This window comes from Rhopalosiphum maidis, chromosome 2 (genome assembly GCF_003676215.2).
Source record: "Rhopalosiphum maidis isolate BTI-1 chromosome 2, ASM367621v3, whole genome shotgun sequence".
NCBI classification, from domain to species: Eukaryota; Metazoa; Arthropoda; class Insecta; order Hemiptera; family Aphididae; genus Rhopalosiphum; species Rhopalosiphum maidis.
In genome coordinates, this window is record NC_040878.1 from 79,816,096 (window position 1) to 79,837,755 (window position 21,660).

The 21,660-nt window shown below is 27.9% G+C and overlaps 1 protein-coding gene across 5 annotated transcripts in view; it reads right to left on the minus strand.

The window, feature by feature from the left end:
* LOC113551894 (cell adhesion molecule 3-like) overlaps positions 1 to 21,660 on the minus strand; it is a 405,828-nt gene that overhangs the window by 65,467 nt on the left and 318,701 nt on the right. For all 5 annotated transcript variants that reach the window (XM_026954455.1, XM_026954456.1, XM_026954457.1 and 2 more), the window contains one exon: positions 11,308 to 11,495. In XM_026954455.1, coding sequence (XP_026810256.1) covers positions 11,308 to 11,495 — 188 coding nt within the window. The remainder of the gene's footprint in view (positions 1 to 11,307; positions 11,496 to 21,660) is intronic.

Here is a 21,660-nt window from a genome sequence, read left to right on the forward strand (position 1 = left end):
ATAGTCGTTAGTTAAAGTCACATCCATTAAAATAATGGCCTGATACATACTATTGTATTGTTATTCGTTAGCCTATAATATAGAAACTGAAAGAAGAACAAGCATATATTATTATCGGTTCTGTCTTAATTCTAATACTCCATACATATCAAAATCGAAACAAGTTTGCAGAACAATGACGTTTATGTCTTACAAAAATATAGATATAATAAAACTTATCCACTGTGTGTAGTATAATATTGTATTGCAAACATACAATGGTGAGAATAGTATTAATAATAATATTTTTAAAAGTCTGTTTTATCGAATGGATTTATTTTTTTGGGTTGTTCTTAAACTTCGATGCGTTTGTATATATAATATACGATACATCGACAGTAATAAGTTGATGTGAATCAAATATTTTTAATAAAATATTAATGTTTTAGTATCTTTGATTTCGTTTTATTTCATTTTTATTAGTTTTTAAGATCTCCTGCGCTTTTTATGTGGTAGGTATTGTAAATAGTGATTATTTTATAACTCATCAGTTATAAGGCTAATTGAACTAGTATTACGTATTAGAGAGTAGATGAGAACATCATCGTCATAAATCGGAATATAACCTCTTGTAATATATTATTCGTTTAAAAATAATTTCCATCTTATAAAATATAAATAGTGAACATTTTAAAAACAGCATAATATTATTATTTTAGTTTTATCGAATAAAGTTGATGATATAGAGTGAAATAAGGGTGTACCTAATTTTAGATTTTTCGGAAAACACGAAAACACTATTCTTAGCAATTTTTTAGAATAGCGAATATTTTATTAAAAGCATAGCATATACTTTTCCATACGTTTTTCATATGTAGTATTTTAATATCAATAAAGTTATCGTATAATTAATAAAAATTATAAAAATTTAAAAACGTTTTAATGGAAATCTTATAAAAATATTACAATTTTTTTGTTTTGTTATGGGTAGTTTGATATGATTCGAAAAAAAATAATACTCTTATTGCTATAATATTTTTATAACTAGAGAAACTATAAATGAATTACATACATTCACAATAGAAATTGAATAACTATCGGTGCTTGGATTGTTAAACAGAATTACCGGAAGGTTTGACTAACCAATAGTTGGTATGAGCAAACCGCCGAACGAGTATAATTGACATCTGAGAGAATACCAGCAAAGTGGTTTACGTTACAATGAATGGTGGGTCGGCGTTCATTAAAGGTCACTAATGAGAGAACCACTGAATCGGGTTCGGTAACCAATTTTGACGTTCAAACACCGCACAAGAGTGTCATTTATTTCGTTTGGCGAACTAACCTCCTCACGGTCGTCCGAACACCATTTGCGCGTCAAGTGTATTCAAATCTAAACCGTTATAATATAATTATACTGTCAAACTCTCGAAATGATGTTTGTCTAATAACGAAAGATGAATTATTTACAACTGTATTGTTTAAAAAAAAAATATCCATCATTAATAATCCCGTCTGTATATTAAATAAAATAAAAAAGATATTCGCAAAAACGAATAAATAATTATTTAGTTAAAACGAGAAAAATAATTTTCTTCAATAAAATATTTAAATTTTTATCATTTTTATTCTTTCATACTGAAAATATTATGCTTATTAATTTTACGAAATTTATTAATCTATAAATTAATTATTTTAAATAAATACAGAAACAAATTTTCATGCTGTGCGATTAAATATATTTGAGACTTTTATAAGTACTACGGCTAATTTAACTATGTAAAAAATACGTTCAATATTGTTTTTAATGTAAGTACAAAATTTGTTTATTAATCAATGATATTAGCTCATCTTAAGGTATTAAATAATAAAATAAAAACAAATTTGTATTATTGAGACTTAACTCTGTTAAGCGTCTCATTTGTTAATTTATTTTAATTCCAAGTTATTTATTCATATCCAATATTGATAATAATAATAATAAAAAAAAAAAAAAACATTGATAGTATTAAACTTCAGGAGGAAATGAAACCTCTATTAACAGCAAAATATGTTATACCGTGTATCGAGTAACGATATTCAAACGGTTTTTATTTTTAAATTGCTAAATTATTAGAATTCATTGTATAGATGAGTTGTAAATTAATCGAATATCCAATGAAAATTCAATAGGTACTATTAAATTGCATATAAATACAATATGCATTAAATCGCTAGGAATGTTGTGTTTTATCAAAAAAGTGGCTGTTGAATTTCATGTGCCTTCTTCTATCAAGCTGTTATAGTATTCTCTTCTTCATTTTTTCTATAATTGATTGTATAAGATCCATAAACTGTGACCTAAAGAATTAAAGTTCTTAGCCTGTAAAGAGTGCAGTGTTTCTTAGTTTGATTAATTTATTTTTAGCCTTTTCTAGTCATTGATCATTTTATTCCTTGGTTGTTGATCAATCACAAGAAACAGAGAAATCTGTATTTCCTAAATAAATTATTCGGTGATTCTATTGACTTACTTGACGTATATTGGGAAATAAATATTGATGTTTCATCACGCTCCACAAGTCATAATGTTCCTTTCTACATCACAAAATTCATCAATAACCATGATTTTAACACCCCACCTCTGCCAGAATTGTGGTATTTGCCAATAAGGAAACCTATTTTTTTTGTATAATTATTATATTATTTATATTATTGGTTAGTTTTTACTTTTATTCAAATTGTTTTATGTTTAACTATACTATTAAGAATAATTATGGATGTGATGCATTAACTTTTGGGTTAAACTATGTTTTATTAAATGAATAATAAAATACAATAAGTAATAATTTGTATGTAATTGCGAGAAATAACAGACTAACTATATTATTTTTGTTCAACAAGTATGGATAATGACTAAGAAAAATGTAAATTTTTTTCACAATTTTGATAATTTGCTGTCCACTTACATTCAATTTTTAATTTTTTACAATTAATAAAATATTCCTAGTTAAGAAATATTTTTTAGCTTTTTATGATTGGTATTTATTTCAAAATGTCGAAGAAAATATTCTGTTATGGTATAAAAAAATAATTACTGCTTAAAACAAGAAATAAGGTTAATTTTGTTAGTATGATCGTCCATAACCAAAAATGAAATGCAAACTTTAATAATTATGATTATTAACATTTTTTAATAATACAAATAGTTGTAAAATTACTTTTAAGTTTAAATACATATTTTCGAAATATATAAAGTAAACACATTTATTAAATTGTTATTATTATTTCATTGAGTTATTAACTATGTTATAATTATTGAATTAAAATATAAAGATATAAACACAATAATACTTTTAAGTTGAATTTTCTGCTATTAATTAGTTGAGAGTCGGATACTGATAAATTAAACCTGATACTCAAACGTATTCTGAGTATAATTGAATAAGTTGTGTATCTAAAAATATACGTATGCAATATTATATTACTAAGAATTATTATTTTATTTGAAACGTATTCAAACATTTTTATATACTAAGAATAAAATAGTATAGTTAGAGTTTTTATTCAGACAGTGTGGTTCACGTGGGTTGGTGTTAGAACAATACCGGGAAATTAAAATCGTTTGAATAAATAAATTTGTGAAATTTTAATAAGATTTACTCGTCACGTCGCTTTATGATTTTTTTTGTGATATGAGTTTCTCAGCCCTTGCAGAATTAATTTCAAGTTAAACCGATAGCAGTTATTGTACAAAGCTATAACATAATATTAATAATATTTTTAAATCGTAAAAACTACATTTTACGCGTCAAAAAAGTAGATTTATTTTTACGATTTTTACCAAACTACCGGGCCGCTTATCCTAAGGTATTATCTGCATTTGTTGTACCGGCCAACGTATTATTAAACTCAACCTAATAATATTAAACGCACTATTATGTTTGTATTATACAGTGGTGTTCGCATCACTCATCATATCATGTCGGGAGATTACGCCATAAAAATACGTGTCGTTTTAACGATATCAACAATGTTTTATTTCACCCGAGACAATTTGATATTACAAAGCATGGGAAAATGCTGCAGTTTGTATCGAGTACCTAACGTGAATTCGATTAGTTTGTATTGTTATCAGGCGTGAACGTCCCCGTCGGAAGCGGCGAAAGTCACGACTGCCGCGGCACCGTTATCGCAACCGCCTGACAAATTTTGCGAATTAAAAAGTTTACACGGTTTGTAATTTCACGCCGAAAACCACGAACGACACGTGTATCTGACGTGTATGACTCAGTGGTACGACAATGCTCGAAAGGTTCGATGTTATTTTCTATTATATAGTATTGCGTATTGTTTTATTGTATAGTCAGTTTTAAATATAAAAAAAAAAAAATAAAAAAAATTGTAAACTAAAACGAAAAACCTTTACGTGTGTCGTCGATTCGATTATAATATCATTGTGTATAATAATCTCGTGTGTGGAGATTAAACTGCTCACGCTCGGAGCATACAAATAAGGCAATGAAAGTTTCAGCCAAACTTCGAAAGTACCTATGTGCCTTTGTCCTTCAAATAGGCCGGGTTAGGTCGGGTGGAATTTCTACGCCGTACCGATTGAATTGCACCAGGGACAGAAGTGCATGTGAATTCGGCGAATCTCGAAGAATGTTGAGGGCTTTTAAGAAAAATGAACGGTGCGTGTGATGTCTACAGGATGATCCTTTTTTTCACTAATCAGCAAGTTTCCTAGTAAATCTATGGTTTTTTTCTTTTGCATAATTCACTATGGTAAGTCCCAATGGGAGACAAGAGAGGTATATATATTATATAATTTTACATTTATAATAATAGGGGAAGGAAAAGAAAGAAAAACATAAGTTAAAATACATTATACTATTCATTGTAATATATATTTTTTCATTCTTTATTGGATTCTCCAATATCAATAATTGTTATGGGGCGGCCATAATCCTTAATCTAGTTCTGGTTATATGTAATTTAGATTTGATTCGATACACTTGACCGGGCTTCCTTTTGCCGCACATTTATGAATATCTCACGTACCGTTACTTCGAACAGATGGGAATTTGTTTTGAAACGATTATTTATTCGTCGCGAACCGCTGACTAGGTTTTTAGCTTACCGGACGTGTTTTATTATCGCTCTTTTGAAATTGTGAACAGCAAAATGGAAGGTCGAACGGAAACTCATTGTATTTACACATGTTCATTGTTCAAATATCCAAGCAAATTCTTATAGTTAATAGATCACACACTTGCTCATCACACAGGCAAAAGACCAGACTCACGATTTATTGTCGGGCTCCAAATCCGGGTCATGCATTTTTATTATTATGATTTAAATTCTCTTTGATATTGACTCAGTTGTTCAGTTAACAAATTGACAATGTTGGCATGATTGAATAAAAATCGAAAAAAATAAAACAAATAACAACAACAACAATTGATGTGTTTACTAATAAAGCGAGTATTATTACCGCTTTCAATCGTTTCAGTATAATATGATATTTTTATTGCTGTAACTTTTTTCGCATTCGACTAGTAGTAACTAGTAAAGGAATTCGATTAAAATTCATAGAATAAATCGTTGAAAACAATTTCACAGAAAAATAATAATATATTTCAATATTAACAATAGTTCAGACGTCCGAGAAATCACTAACGATCATGATTGCCACTGTGTAATAGACAAGATAATAGAAAAACCGATACCGGATAATTACAAAATCAATTCGAATAATATATTTTAAACAGATTACGTCAATCTTAAAAATATTCGTAAAATAGGACTTTAATTTTTTTTTTTTTGTTCAAACATAGGTATAATTACATATTTTGTGCAGTAAAATTAATTACACTGGTTTAGATTTCTTTTTCGATTTATAATGCTCATTTGAGCAATTCACAACTTCACAAGATAAGAATAATTTTTAAATGTTTTGAGAAATATTACTTAAAATTGGAAATTTAATCAAATAATAGATTAGTATCTATATTTACTTATATTTACTAGAGTAAATTTTATTACTATAGATATAAGATAATGTAATTATATTGAAAAACTAACTTATTAAATATAGCGGAAAGTTGATAATTCAGTCACTTCCAGCATTTGATTTAAAAAACAATCAACTTAAAAGCTTTATTATTCATACCGTTTGATTTAAAAATCAATTAAACTATTAAATTTATTTGATGATTTTATATTTATAACGCTTAATTAAATATATTTATAAAGATCTACATATTGTAATATCGTATAAATTTATATGATTATATACAATAACAACTGTTATTTATAAATTCCTAAAACCTATATAATATTGCAATATAAATACTTGTTATAGATTTTTATAATACTGAGTTAAAGAGATAGAAATTATTGTTTTTAATTATAACTAAATGTATACTAACTATCTATAACTTGAATTTTAAAATATTTTTTATGCTATAATAACAGTTAATCACAAAATATATATTTTTGTATACTACTAATATGTTAGTATTTATTATATTATTACTATATTAATTTATTTGTTAAATGAATTTGCCAAGAATTTTTATTACATTCTGTATTTAAGTAGATATTTTATTCACAATATGTATACATTAGATTAGTACCTACAATATAATTTAAAACGGTCATTTTGCCATTCAAATGGGTTTTACTTTAGAATTCTTTATAATTTGACACAACATTTTCTATTCGTATGCACACCATTACTTATGTATATTGTTTGTGTCATTGAAGAGATTATAACCCATTGATATTTTTTATATAGGTACATACATATTATATATGGACAATAAATTCTTTTACCGATCAATACTCATTAGTCATTATTTTAAAATTTATAAATGTTTTTGAAAATACTTTTTTTTTTACATAATTTCCCGTCGAAATAAAAAAATACTTTTTTTTAAATTTATAATTTTTAATAAATTAACTGATATAATTTTTTTAAGTTTTTACTTTTTTTGAATGAAACAAATATTTCAAATTTTACTTTCTGAATCAGAATATCTTTTAGAGTATTTCGATACTTTAAATTGAAACTCTAACTAGTAGGTAGTTTTAAGTATTTAAAGTTTGATAAACGGAGTAATATAGGTCAACATTTTGCAATGTTTCTCCTCTTCTTTACTATACGCCCACTATAATTTTAAATATTTTTATACATTATTTATTTATAAATATAAAAAATATTTTCAAAAACAGATTTTGAAATAATTAGTGTTGTTTGATAAATTAATCACCAGTATAATATAAGAATATTTTATAAGTTATATTATCAGAAACTAACTGATATAATGATATGGTATACTATAGACAGATATTACACATTTTAAATTTTATATTAATGTATTTTTTGAGGTCTATATGAATTAGTATAGTCAGATATTTATATTTTCATATTATTATCGGTATACAAGAAAATATTATAAATTATAATATATTTTATCGTGTAGCAGTATATAGCAGTTATGTCTGATAATATGCATTACATCGAAACATAATACATTGAAATAACATCTAATATTAAACGTAGTACAATTTCACGTTGATGATTTCTATAATATCATCTTATTTGAATATTCAATCATTAATTAATATTTAAACTTTTTATACAATTAAGATTAGCTGATTAGCCTATAAATCACGACAAAGGAAAAACCGAAAAATATATTTATAACCACGCCTTGAAGGCCACACAAAAACCACGATAGAATAACACTGCCTGAGCTATACAAAATTATCCTCGTCTAACATTGCAAAGGTGATTATCGGGTCACACGTAATTTGATACGAGCTTTTATCGTCTGGAGTACGAGGGTTGGGAGAAAAAAATTGTTTCACCAACTAAAATGGTTGAGGCGTGACGTTAAAATAAAAAAAAAAAAAAATGATATTAAAAAAAATATAAAAAAAAAATTCAGGATAGAGTGCGGAGTGAAAAAAACAACAATTATTCGTCCGGGATGCTTTGTACGGAAACAATAAAGGAAATAAAAGTTAAAAGTTCTAGCACAAAGTTGCGAGCACACTTTCTATTGTATAATACGTGGACCAACTGGTAAGAATATAAGTGGGAATGTTTGGGTATGCGAAAAAAGTTCTTTTTTTTTTAATTTCATCGCGGTCGTTATCACAACCGAGTTTGTGTCACCTCGACGGAATCGTTAAGGACCCTTATTCGTCCCTCTTTTCGATATGGCTTGTTTATCAATCTCTTGTGATATTTATGATATTAATACCGACCACTGGCCGTACCGTGATCGTAATAATTTTGCCTGAAAACAGTTGTGACTATATAATAATATATTTATTATACTAACGTATTTTGAGATTCCGGTAGACCAAAACGTAATTGTAATTTAAAAAAATAATAAAATCAATCAAATAAATGGTCTCGTATGGATATTGGAACTTTATTTTGGAACTATTTTTATGTATTAATTTAATCGACACTGGTCACCGCGTTTTAAATTTGTTATTTATTTGTTATTAATCATTGTTTTGTTATCACTCGGGATCGACATGTTTAAATATTGTTTTATTCGATCATCGACTTTTCCATATGAAAATACGTTAATGTATTATAATTATTAATTATATGTACCATAAAATAGTAGTGCTTCTCAACCTTTTTATTGAACGCCGAACTATACTATTACATAATATTATAGTTATGAGTTGTTGACCTTCGAATTCACAACTAATAAAATTGGTAAAAAATAAAAAATAAAATAGCAAAAGCTTCGATAAAAACAGCTATTTGTGGACAAATTTTATCTGTATTAGAACTTAAGTTAAATATAACATAAAATACGAGTATAATATCATATATATTATCAAAGTTATTTATTTTCATTATATTTATATAACAGTGTTTGTCTCGAATACGTGATGTAAAATTTTAAACGTTTGCTATAAATACATAAATAACATTTTGTCAACGTTTCTTTAAAACACTGTTGGTTAAATGTTTGCAGTATACTAGCTATTTTAGTAAATAGAGCAAGAGTCATATAGCAGTACTTTTAGTACATAATATACTCGTAGTGTGTATATACTGATTGAAAAAAAAACCTCCGAACTCTTTGTTAGAATTTCATTGCAGACGATATCCGGGTTTGTCGAACGCTGATAACTTATACGGTATTATCTGTGCGCGCGCGCTTGTGTGTATGTATACATGTATATTTTTTATTTCGCACACAGATTACGCGGAACGGTTAAACTTTAACAGTGTTTCCCAACTGGTGTTCCACGGAACCTAAGGGTTCCGTCAGCCGGTGCCAAGGGTTCCGAGAGAAATTCGGGAAAATATAAATTAATTAATAATATTTTTGATTTAAATTATGATTCTAACATAAAATAGCTCCGAACAAATATATGTGTGTTCCACGAAACGTTCAAGCGCATGTAAAGGTATCGCGAGTGAAAGAAGTTGAGAAACACTGGGTTTAAGAAACATTTTTGATAATGACCCAGAGACATCTGCTCGGTTGTTTGAAATAGAAAGAGGCTGCACGAATGCAGCCAAATAGTAAAACGGTAGAACTAATAAAACCAAATTGATTTCGTGAGAAGAACAAAGCGTATACGTAACGGCGGCCAAATGGAAGTAACCCGCGTGAAACAGTGCTGCAGGTAGGTTTAAGCAAATAAAATAAAAACTAAAAACAACAGCCATCCACGTAATAGTGTATATTATGCGTACGACGTACATATATGTGTATATATATGGATTAAACAAATGAAAAAAAAAAATTGTTTACTGCTATTATTGCGATCATCACTTTAAGCGCTAAATGAGGCAATATAATAAAGTCATATAGAAAATATGCAGTACAATGAGCGTTTGCCAAGTATAGGTATATGTAGTTAACGAATAATGAAACGATAGCCTTAAAGTTCTAGCCCCCAACATTGTGATTGATAAAGTTTTGGTCTTTAGAAAACTTTTCTGTTGTTATTTAACTTCCACAGCGTTGTGGAAAAACCCTATAGTAGCAGCTCGCTATATATGTCCAAATCAAACGTCAAGTAGTTTTGTAATAGCATAGTGAAATATTTAATGAGAGTGGGAAAAAAAATATTAAAGTGGTTAAACCGTAATTTCAACAGTAAAATAAACGTTTATTATTGTAAAGTATACGACTATGAGCTTTTTTGTACATTCCCGTAACGGTACTTTGTTTAATTTCACTAACTTGCTGCTTATAAATTACTATCTGGTTATAGAATTTAATTTTGTCGAGTTCTATTTGTACAGAATTATATTTTATTATATTTTACGCCGAGAAAAAATATATAAATGTGGTATCTAGGTACTGATATTGTTACGTATTAAACTTTATGTATTTACTAATATAATATTATGTTATTTTAATTTTCACACACAAACTAATTAAATTCGGAATGTCGTTTAAAGTTTAAGTGTTTCAATTGTGTTTTCATAAATTAGAATGTGCGAGAAATAGGTATTCAAAATCACAAATAAAATTAATCTGATAAACATAATATAATTTAATAATATATTCTATGATGGTCAAATATCATTGATGATGTTACATATTTTTATTTAAATTTATTTTTAGAATGCTTCTTATTTATTTGAATTTTGGCTTATCTCACTATCTTATCTTAGTTTTACGGGTTAGTACTTAGTATATTTATAAAAGATAACTCCTCAATAAAAATCTAATTTATAATAATATATTTATATGTAAAAATACTAAATAGCTATCTTCTTATTCCAACTATGTAAAAGTTATAAAGCCGAAAAATGATTCATAAAATATTAGATATAAACCAAACAAAAGATCGTTCTTAGAATTCTTATAAAAAATTAAAAGGTCAGTATAATTATGTAATTCATAACATTTAATCACGAGCACAGAATTTAAAAGTGAATTCAGTGAGTATACATTTTAGTAGAGTTGGAATTTAAGTTTGCTCATACTAAAAAGTGAAATCTACAATAAATAAATAAAGCATGTAGAATATTTCACTTAACAGATATATTTGTCCAATTATCTGATATAATCTAAATATTGTTGATAGTGTTTTATATATTAATGTTTAGCCACTTGTTGAATTTAAAAAAAAAAAAAATAATTAAATGAAATTAAAAAATTGTATTTGAATTTAAATTGCATTGAATACACCTGTTTAGTGACAATTGAAATGGTATAATAACAATTATGTTAGAAATTCATGCCATCCAGATATGATATACGACCCAAAATGATTTAATAGTTTTAGAGCTTACGTACGGCTTTACTATGAGTGTTAAGTGATTTATGCATGGGATTTACATACCGTTTTATCGTAAAGTAGTTGGATTTTACAGTTCAATTGCACTGTAGACCCAATGCGGGCGGTGACGTTGACGGGTCCGGGACCATCCTCAAACAACGGCGACCATTTCGATCCAGCTTCGTGTTGATGATGATTTTCATCGATCAAATTTACGTCCATCGTAGTTTCTGTCGTCGAAATGTTTTCTGCTAAAATACGGAAAACAAAAATGTTAAGTTGTCAAATTGTAGACTTTATTTTACAGTTTTACATATTACTAACGCCAATACAACATTAGCTAGCATTCTAAAAATCTGTAATATTTGCTATTTCATCGTATTCATAATGTTATAACTTATAATATTATGATTAAGGTCGGGACATTCGTTAGTAAGAGCAAATTATGTATATCAGTAAACATTTATTATAACGCGTTAACCACGATGATACATGTAATAATATCGTAACACGCCGTGTATATCATACACGTTATATTTATATTACATTTATAAGTGTCTGCTGTGGTTTTGTTCACCGTTCGTATGGGTGCATTTTGAGTGTTTGTGCATACATTTCTACAACGGTGCACAGTGATAAACAAAATACTAAAAAGTAATAATGAAAAAAAATCACAGTGGGATAACGAAAACTAAAAACGATTCGTCATAGAGTGGTATAGGCGTAGACAGAATAAGGGAAGTATCTAATGTAAAAAATCATCGATTAACTATCTCCCTCACGACAGTACGATAAAAAAAATCATCCTGATCAGAAAAATGACGTAAAAATGTGCTCGAAAATACAGATTTTATTAAAATAATTTAGCCACTACCCGCAATTGCAGATGTCAGCTATTCGCACCTATGGAAAATGAATTACATAAACTTTATGTATTATAAATGTTGTAGATGAATTTGTTGTTATTGTGTTCCATAAAAACGTGTTTTCGTGTAGCGGTTTTAACTAAAACTCTTTAAGAAGATAAACATAAGAAAATACCGGAAAAAAACCATAGAGTAGCTCTATGTCTTAAACGCCATAAATCGTTATAATATAATAATTTATGTATTTATAAAGTGTTTTTTTTTGTTTGTTTTAAAATATTAAATGTATTAAAATAGTAATTATGTAATATTACAATATTAAATTGTTAAGATAATTTATATTTTATATATTTTTAGATAATTTAAGGACATTACGACATTTGAAATTTTCACGAACACAACATGTTTGTGATATGTACAGTTTTATTTAATTTAATTTTTTTTTTTTTACTAGATACAAACTGTGTTATAGGTGACTTATAGCATGTCAAATAAATACCTAAAAGACATTTTTACGTTTGTTACAACCATTTCTACTAAAGCACGTTTGAGAACTTTTCCAAGAAATGTTTTAAAACCTTTGCTATTTCTGTTATTTTAAATTATAGTATGGATATTATTTTATTTTAGCTTTAGCGTATATTGTTTGCAGTTTCACATGGCTGAAAATTTTGGTTAAGGGTATATTGGAATTTTGGATCTACCTGAGAATATTAATATTACTTTCCCACTACCAGGCTAGTATTTTAGGTGAATGCATTTTATGTGGAATGCATTTAATGTAACACGCTCATTATTTCAGAAACAAATGTATAATGTTTTTAAAAATATTTATTTTATATAATTTCAAATTAGAAAATAATATTACTAACAAAAAAATTAATTTCATCGTTTAAGGAGAGTTTCTATATTATAATCAATATAGGTAATGTAATAATACTCAATTATATTATATACATGAAAAATAATGTTTATTGTTTAATGGAAAGAAAAAAATTACAGTTTTTATTTTTACATTAATGTATCAAAAAATTGTCTGAAATATATCGGACTGATCGTAGAAATTAGGTATACAATTTAGTGATTTACACGAATACAAATGTATAGGAGCCACCTGGGCCGGATCTAAGGGGAGGCGGGGCGAACAGGGGCACTTGTCCCGGAATTCTTGGTCGCGGGGCGCCAAATTATCAAATAACAGTGGCATAATAGAGGGGTGCTGAATTATGAGAGGGCACTAATTTTATACTTTACTCCTGGTGAAATATACGCTAGATCCGGCCCTCACCGTCATAAATCATAATGCACCTAATATGCAATAACTTTCATTTAGAGTAATATTATTAATATTGATTTATTTAGTTACGTGTATTGGAATTAACAATCGAATTACAGTTTTAGAGAAATATTACGCAGCTCACACGCGCATTGTGCACTGGACAGTGTTTCTCGTTAAACAATATTAAGATTGACGTGAATCAGTAATAATAGATACGAAATAGAATAATCTATCAAACAGATGGAATGTATGACTTAAATATACGAGTCAGAAGTATTTCGTATTCGATCGAAATCGTGCAAATAACGCAATATAATATTCGCAGAAAGTAAACGTCGGCAGTGTTATTTTATCATAGTAAACATATTGCAGTATATTTGTTAGGTTTGAACAAAACACGAGAGAAATTATATTTTTTTGGACTTGTTGCGTGGTGGGCGGCGCGGCGGCGAATGGGTATGGTGGTATGGGAATGAATACGAGTATACGGGGCAGTCAGTTTGCTGTATCATTGGTATAGGTGTCAAGTCAACATCGTCATTGAGCATTTCACTATAATGGATGAGTTGAATTTGACTTTAACGATAAATTTTTGCAATTGAAAAACGATTCCAAGCTATATTATTACAAAGAATATTTTTTATATTATGATATAAGCATTTTATTATATTACCACTAGTAGTTATTTATTATACAATATTATTACGATAAATATCCGTTATAATATTATTTATTAATTATATCATATCATATATTATTGTTATTAACTTTTAAGTTGCTTTTAATTTTTAACTTACAAGAAAAAATACATTTTTATGTACAACTGATCATTTTCTCCGTTTTCTTTCATTCGATTATTTTAATACATTTTTAATGGAATTCCTTATAGTACCAACTGGATTCAATATGCTACCAAAAATTACCTTCAAAGTGAAGGACCAATTCATCTTTTGTACCATAAAAAATGTCCACATACACAAAAAAAAAACACATCATTGTAAAACCAATACATTTATCGCTCTGCTTAGAATGACAACACTCCATAAGACCGTTAGGAAAATGAAATTTTAAAATTATACAATATTATCATAATGTTATTTTACTTGTTATACTTGGCGCCGTAACCTTATTTACATGACATTTATTGCTCAATGAATGGCAGGTAGTTTTTGAATAAAATTCGATTGTGCGTATCCGCGTTGTGGCTTTAGAATCGACAAAAAACTATACACATTCGCTGCTAGTAAATTATTTTCAGCTGCCTGTCTCTCAATTTAAATAAACGTGCAGTGTACCTATTTGGACTACCTATGTATAAGGACTTTCAGTGTTTTTCAAACGGTGTCATTGACTCACTATGCTTTAAGTGTTTCACACATTTTTGTTTCGATGACCAATATCTTAAAGAAATGTGTAGAATGCAATTTTACATAAGGTTTTATTAAATGTAGTTTAATGAAAATTATATGTATTCGTTGAGATCGCATACGCCTTAATTTTTATTTTTATAACCCGAGTACAGAATATAGATATCGCATTGGATTGATTAAGGACGATTTATTAGATAAGAATGATTAAATGATGTTTATGAACGAGTTTGTATAATAACTTTCTAATCAAAAATATATCTTAATTATTGCTATATAATGTTCAATTTTAATGATGTCAATTTCAGACGAACGGTATAGTTCTTTTAAATGTATGGCCATCCAAAACAATTTTGGTTCCCTGTAAAGTTTGGGTAACACTGGTAAGCGTACCGACAACTCTGTGACGGGAAAATATATCGTTCTGCGTGTTCCATGTTCTTTTGTCTGCGGACGTCCACCCAGTCACAATCAATCATTTGGCAGGTGAAAAAGGTGTCCGGAATCGGAAAATTTGTTGCTAAAATTATACTATGGCTATTAATTGCATTAAAACCCGTACACACGGAACGTCCTCTCACCGATATTTCCCGGTGAATCGGGTTGTGCCAGCGAGAAAACTAAATTACACGATAAAGTTTAGTTTTCACACACAAACACGCGCATCTGTCATCAACGCCGAGATAATAAGATCCTTTGTAGTAGTTTAGTCGGATATTGAATTAAAATCGTTCCACAACTACGACGACGGTGATGAAAGTGGCGATGTGATGACGACGACGAGCGTCATAGCTCAATATAATAATATGGTAACCCAAGCTCAGTGTCTCTTTAACCACCGATATTATAAATTGATTATCTACAAGAGAGAAAGAAGAATGAATCGATTTTCCACAACGAGGACACGAATATTCTATGGACGATTATTAGCTTACGGGTTTCCGACAATCATCTGACTATAAACTATTATATTATTACGTTGGCTAAATGAAATCCGTACCCATTCGGCAAAAATCTATAACTTTCAACGATTACACACCAAATTACGTATAATATAATAATATAATATCTTGTCGACTCGACCAAGCAAACCGTAATTATCACCGAACATCGGACGTTCAGTTTACGGCTAAGGTATGAATTTAAAATTGTCTTTATTATGTATATAATATATAAATATACATATAAATCAAATGTTTAAGAAATTTATAACATAATCACTTCATACTCTGATGCGCCTAGACTCAAAAGACCATTGTGGCCATCATTCACGTCGCGTCCGCTATATACTGAATTTTTCATTACTTTCAACTATGCTAAGTCTCATTATACTCCAGTGATTAATTTGTTATGCTATAATATCGGAACCCCCCTCCCCTCTGTGCTAGTTACAAAAAACGTCAAACTTAGATAAAATAAAAAAATCAATTTCAATTTTAAATTTTTATTGAATTATTACTATTATTTGTATTGACCATTTCGTGTGCCATAAATTTAGGTTACATAAAAAAAAAACATTTTCCATTGTCTAACTGCAATTACTACTCGTCTTAAATCCAAGTCCTTTTCAAAAGGATTTTGTTTTAAATGTATAACATACGTTAAAAAAAAACTTAAAAAATATCAACGTCTTTATTTTTTGCTCTCTGACAACTTAATCTCGTAAATTACAGTTTGAATAAAAATATTTCTTTATCGACATTTTTAACCGACATAAAAAACCATAATTAAGACAGTACAACGCGTTTTTACAAGACTTACCATTATTATCAGTATTGTTTTCTTATTTTATTTTATCTCTTCACTATTAGTATTATACAATAATCTAGGTTAACAGATGCAAGTGGCTGTCTTATCAAAACTATCCAAGAAATAGGATAAGTGTATTTGTAATGTACGTAAATTACATTAACTGCCTATTTAATTGTAAAACTCGACTTGAATAAAAAAAAAAAATCAACGTTTTTCGGTAAAGTTACTACGCTGTGGAATTATAATACTATATATAGTATATAGTAATTGTCTTAAGGCCCTTGTGCAGAAGACACCTTCATTTGCCGCCCCTACTGTTATTTCGCCACTCGGCTGTGAAAACAAGATTACACGACAAATTTCCGTTGTCTCTCTCACACACACATACACACACAAACGTGCATTTGTCATCAACACGGAGATAATAAGAGCCTTTAGTAAGTCGGCAATCGAATTAAAAATTGCCGCCGTTGTCTTCTGACAATACGAGTCAGTCAGCAGTGAGTGGGTGTGACGAGCAGTTTTTTTCAACTTTTTTATTCTATCGAATTGCGAATGTAACACTCTCCTTGATTGTGATTATTCTTACGCAATTAACCTATTGCAAGTATACTTCGAGGTGGTTCATAGACACGTCTCTGTGGTAAGCTGTGAGTATCGTAAATAATATCATAGATTGTTTGTTCATCGCGCATAGTGTAATGTTTAATAATCAATATTATATTTGGGCATGTGAAAATCGATTATACAAATGCATATTATATTATATTTTTTTTTTTGATCCATTGAAGGTATAATAATTAATAAAATAGCCCACGGCCTAAGTATTGGTCCTATAATGAGCTTTCTCTTATATTTTCTACTAATATGTTTTTTAAGTTGTACGCATAATTAAAGTATTTTCGGGTAAAATGAATAAACATAATACATATTTTATAAAGTCGAGTCATAATAAATTATTATTAACCAGAAAGTTATTGATTTAGGTTTATATAATAAACCTCCTTATAATAGCATGATAAAAACTATAATTTTCAGCATTGATTTTCTTATTATATTTTGTATAGGATTTTACCTTCATATTTTGTACACGATTATAATTCTGAAACTGTTGGTTTATGTACAGTAAATTGTCATTATATCTGAAATGTTTGTCAATAATAATCTATACACATTTTAAATCAAAATAATTGACCTTAATTAATATTCTAAAACAAGTACTCAACTTCGGCATGGTAGCTATTTGGAGAATTATTGTGGTAACTAACTTTTGAAAAGTCTCCAAATGAAGTCCATTAAAGATTCTCGTGAACTTAACTTTTATCAAGATTTATGTTGAATATCTTAACGATTTATTATTTCTCATAAACTTCCAACGTTCTTATGTACTTTGATTGCATTCGATAGTGCTAAAATTCTTGTAGCAAACAAAATAGCATTAAAGATTTATTTTTAATTTATAGTATTTTAAAATGTTTTAAAAATATATTAAATATTAGCCAAAAAAGTAAATTTATTTCATTATACAAGTTTTAAGTACAATTAACGATAAAATGCATACTTAATGTACTGGACCATAACTATGTGTGTAATATATTTTTATCACGCCACTTATATAAACCTCATTATACATTAGTAAGTTAACTCGTGAACTTAAGTTTATCTATCAATAAATTGTGAAGTGGATATTTTCAAAATAACTCGGGAAAAATAGATGCTCTCGAAGCTATTAATTACAAATACGGTTATAAAGAGTATAGTAAATAATAATTATCCATATGATTACGTATTGCCTTTGTGATTTAAATAAAATTTTCATTATATTGAGATTTGGAAATGATATATAATATGTATATATATATATTATTATACAAATCGATGAGATAGAATTATTTGAATATTTGGTAACTCGGTACATTGCCATCGACTATCTAATATTATAGTTGTAATTCGTAAAACGCGTTCATATTTGAAAATAATATGATATAATAAATATTCAGATATTCAGATGTAAAATGATTAAGCAATTTTATATGTTTTATATTTTAGTATTCATTCGTATAAAAAATTAAAAACAGGATAATAATATGCTATTATAATACTATATTACACGACATATTATAATGTGGGACATGTAAATTAAACGAAATTAATTCATTTAAAATTATTTCATTCAATTAAATGAAATATAAACGTATCGGATGATAGCTTAGCTGGATATCACTAATATGGTCGCACATTGTGGCGTATAAGGCAAAACCGACGACGACAAACACCACTAAAGTTTGCACACGAGCTAATTTATAATTTGTGTTGATTGTTCCGAACTTGTTGAGCACACAACGAAACCTTGGCCGTTTACGATAAAGTCTATGCCAGTTATTTCCGCATGCGACGAGAGTCATGGGCTCTGCCTGACCCTATATGTATTATACCTATTATGACTAAACTACCTGTGTTACTGTATTATACTAATCAAGAATTATTTATGATACGAATACAGTAATCCACTGTTGACGAATTTAAACAACCAATTTAAGACTCAGTTTGAGTAGGGTCACCATATCTATATAAAATATAAAAAAATGAAAAAACCTCTAAAAATTGTTTGATAATTGTTATAATTAAACAATAATTTGGAGATGTCACATACTCTAATCAAGGTGTGTTTTTGGAATGGGAAATAGCTGATACGGTTTTTTTAATTAAATTGTATGTCTTGTGCTAACTGCTGACAAATTATTGTACGTAGCATTTAACGATCGTACGACGAAAACAGTTGTTTATTTGTATAATATGGTTTTAATATAAAACGAGACGTATGGTCACCCCAAGTTAAAGGAAAATTGGAAGTAGTTTTTACTTTTTTTCCTTAGTTTTGACATGTAAGTATAGATGTATTCCCACGAGCCAACAAATCGTTGTTGATAAATTTATATATATTAAGCAAATACTTTTATTTTTTATCAAAAAGTTTTAACATTTAATGTTAACATAATTTTTAATGTTATTACTGTTGAGAATAATATAGACATTTTTAATTTCTTATTTTAAAGTAGAATATATACCTATTTGGAAATTTTAATATACAAACTATAAATATCGATTTTCAAACTAGTGGTTAATAAATAATAAGTAATTCTATACTTTAATTATAACTAGTTATAACTTTAGTTATAACTAATAACAATCAAACTACTCGATTGAAATGAGATTTTTATGTATTTGAATTGTCTGATAAATAATCTGCTTAGAAATATGATATTAAAAATTATAAAATGATAAAACATTATTTTTTCAAAAATTGCCAATAATTTCAAATTATCTAATAAAAAAAAATATTTCCATTAACGATAAAGCTTTTAGAGTAAATTTAAATGAACATTTGCCTCCAAAAGAATAATTATCTTGTATTGATCAATCAAACAATCCATACTATTGTACAAGTAATAATATGAAGTTTTAATTTATATCCAAACACCAATAGCTAGTAATGATAATAAATAATTTTTCTTCCATTTAAAAAAAAAAAAAAATATTGTATTTTTTTTATATACAACAAATATTTTAATTATATATTCCAATATAAAATATTATTCATAGTATTTCGATTTATACAAATCAAATTTTAAGACAAGTGGTTTATTAATAGTTATAATAAGTACCTATTTAAAGTTTAGACGAGCAGAATAGTCGATAAACATTTTGAGTGGTACCGCTGTTCCATTTTATTCCGCTCATCTAATACTTATAACGCATAAACTACTCACCCAACATTCAATTTTTATATAACAAATAAAGTGCTCCAGAAAATATTCAGCTTTAGGATAATAAATTACATATTGTAATTAAAAAAAAAAATAAATAACAATAAAAATATATTTTTTTAATGAATTAAAAGTATTTAAAAACAATTTTCAAAAATGTTAATAGTTTTTGAAATTTTGATATCTTATGTCAAATAGATGAGCCAGTATATGTGATGTTTTATCGAACGGTTGTATATACCAGTGTTTGAAAAACATTATATGAATTGCCAATGATGCACAGCACACACTTCAAAAATTGAAAAATTATTGTTTTTTGATCATTACATAACATAATATTTTGTAATATAATGTATTTAATATTATGGATAATCTTCATAATTCGTGGGGATTGATCAATCCGAAACACCGTAGCGATAACGTAATAATTTTACATTAAGAGGTTGTTGTAGGCGTATAAAAATTGTTTTGCAGTCTATACTGTAATAACGTCGTATACATAACGATATTTTATAGCGTCTACCGCGCTTATTACATGTGTGCAGTATGCACGTTAGTGATTATTGTTGTAATTTAAATTTATGGTTTGAAAATCATAGATACAATATTGTCTATGAACAGTATAAATCATCATATTATAATCATCGATTATTCGTAGAGTTTATTTTGTTTACAGACAGTTTTGCAGCAACTCAATAAGGTATCGTGTTATTGTGTTTTTAAACGTTTTTTAGAATAGATAATATTATACTAATATAATAGCCATATTAAAACGTCAATAAGGTTCGAGTCCTTGTCTGTTGTACGTAAACTATTTCTCGAAATAACACATTACGGTAAATTATCATTTCTAATTATTAACGTGTACTGTTTATAATACTAGTAAGCTTCGTTTTACAAACAAGCCAAATCACGCTCCGTCCATTTCAATGGCCGTCCTTCTAAGTATCAGCTTTACGTCGTTATCGAGTTTATTTAAAAACAAAAGAATAAGTTTGACTTACCGCAGTGTTATCTGCTGGTAGATGAAAGGTTTAGAAGAGAGGGGGTTGAAGAGTGTCTCAGCCCTCTCAAAAGATATCATAAATCTAAAGAGTGTCTCGAGATTTTAGTGGCTTACTATAAACATGATATACTGCAGTCATTATTATTATTATTATTATATACGCGGGCGATTTTTGCGAGTCCGTCATGACGCAATTTCGTGGAAAACTGACCGAAATCTCGATTTTGCATTCACCCGTGTTTGTGATTTATTTTTGTTTTCTTGGCGCGTCAAAACGAATTTTTTCTTTCTTAACTGACAAATATAGCGTGATAAGTCAATCAAAAAATGTTAATAAAAACAATGTAAATCACATTATCATTGTAATTTATTTTAACAA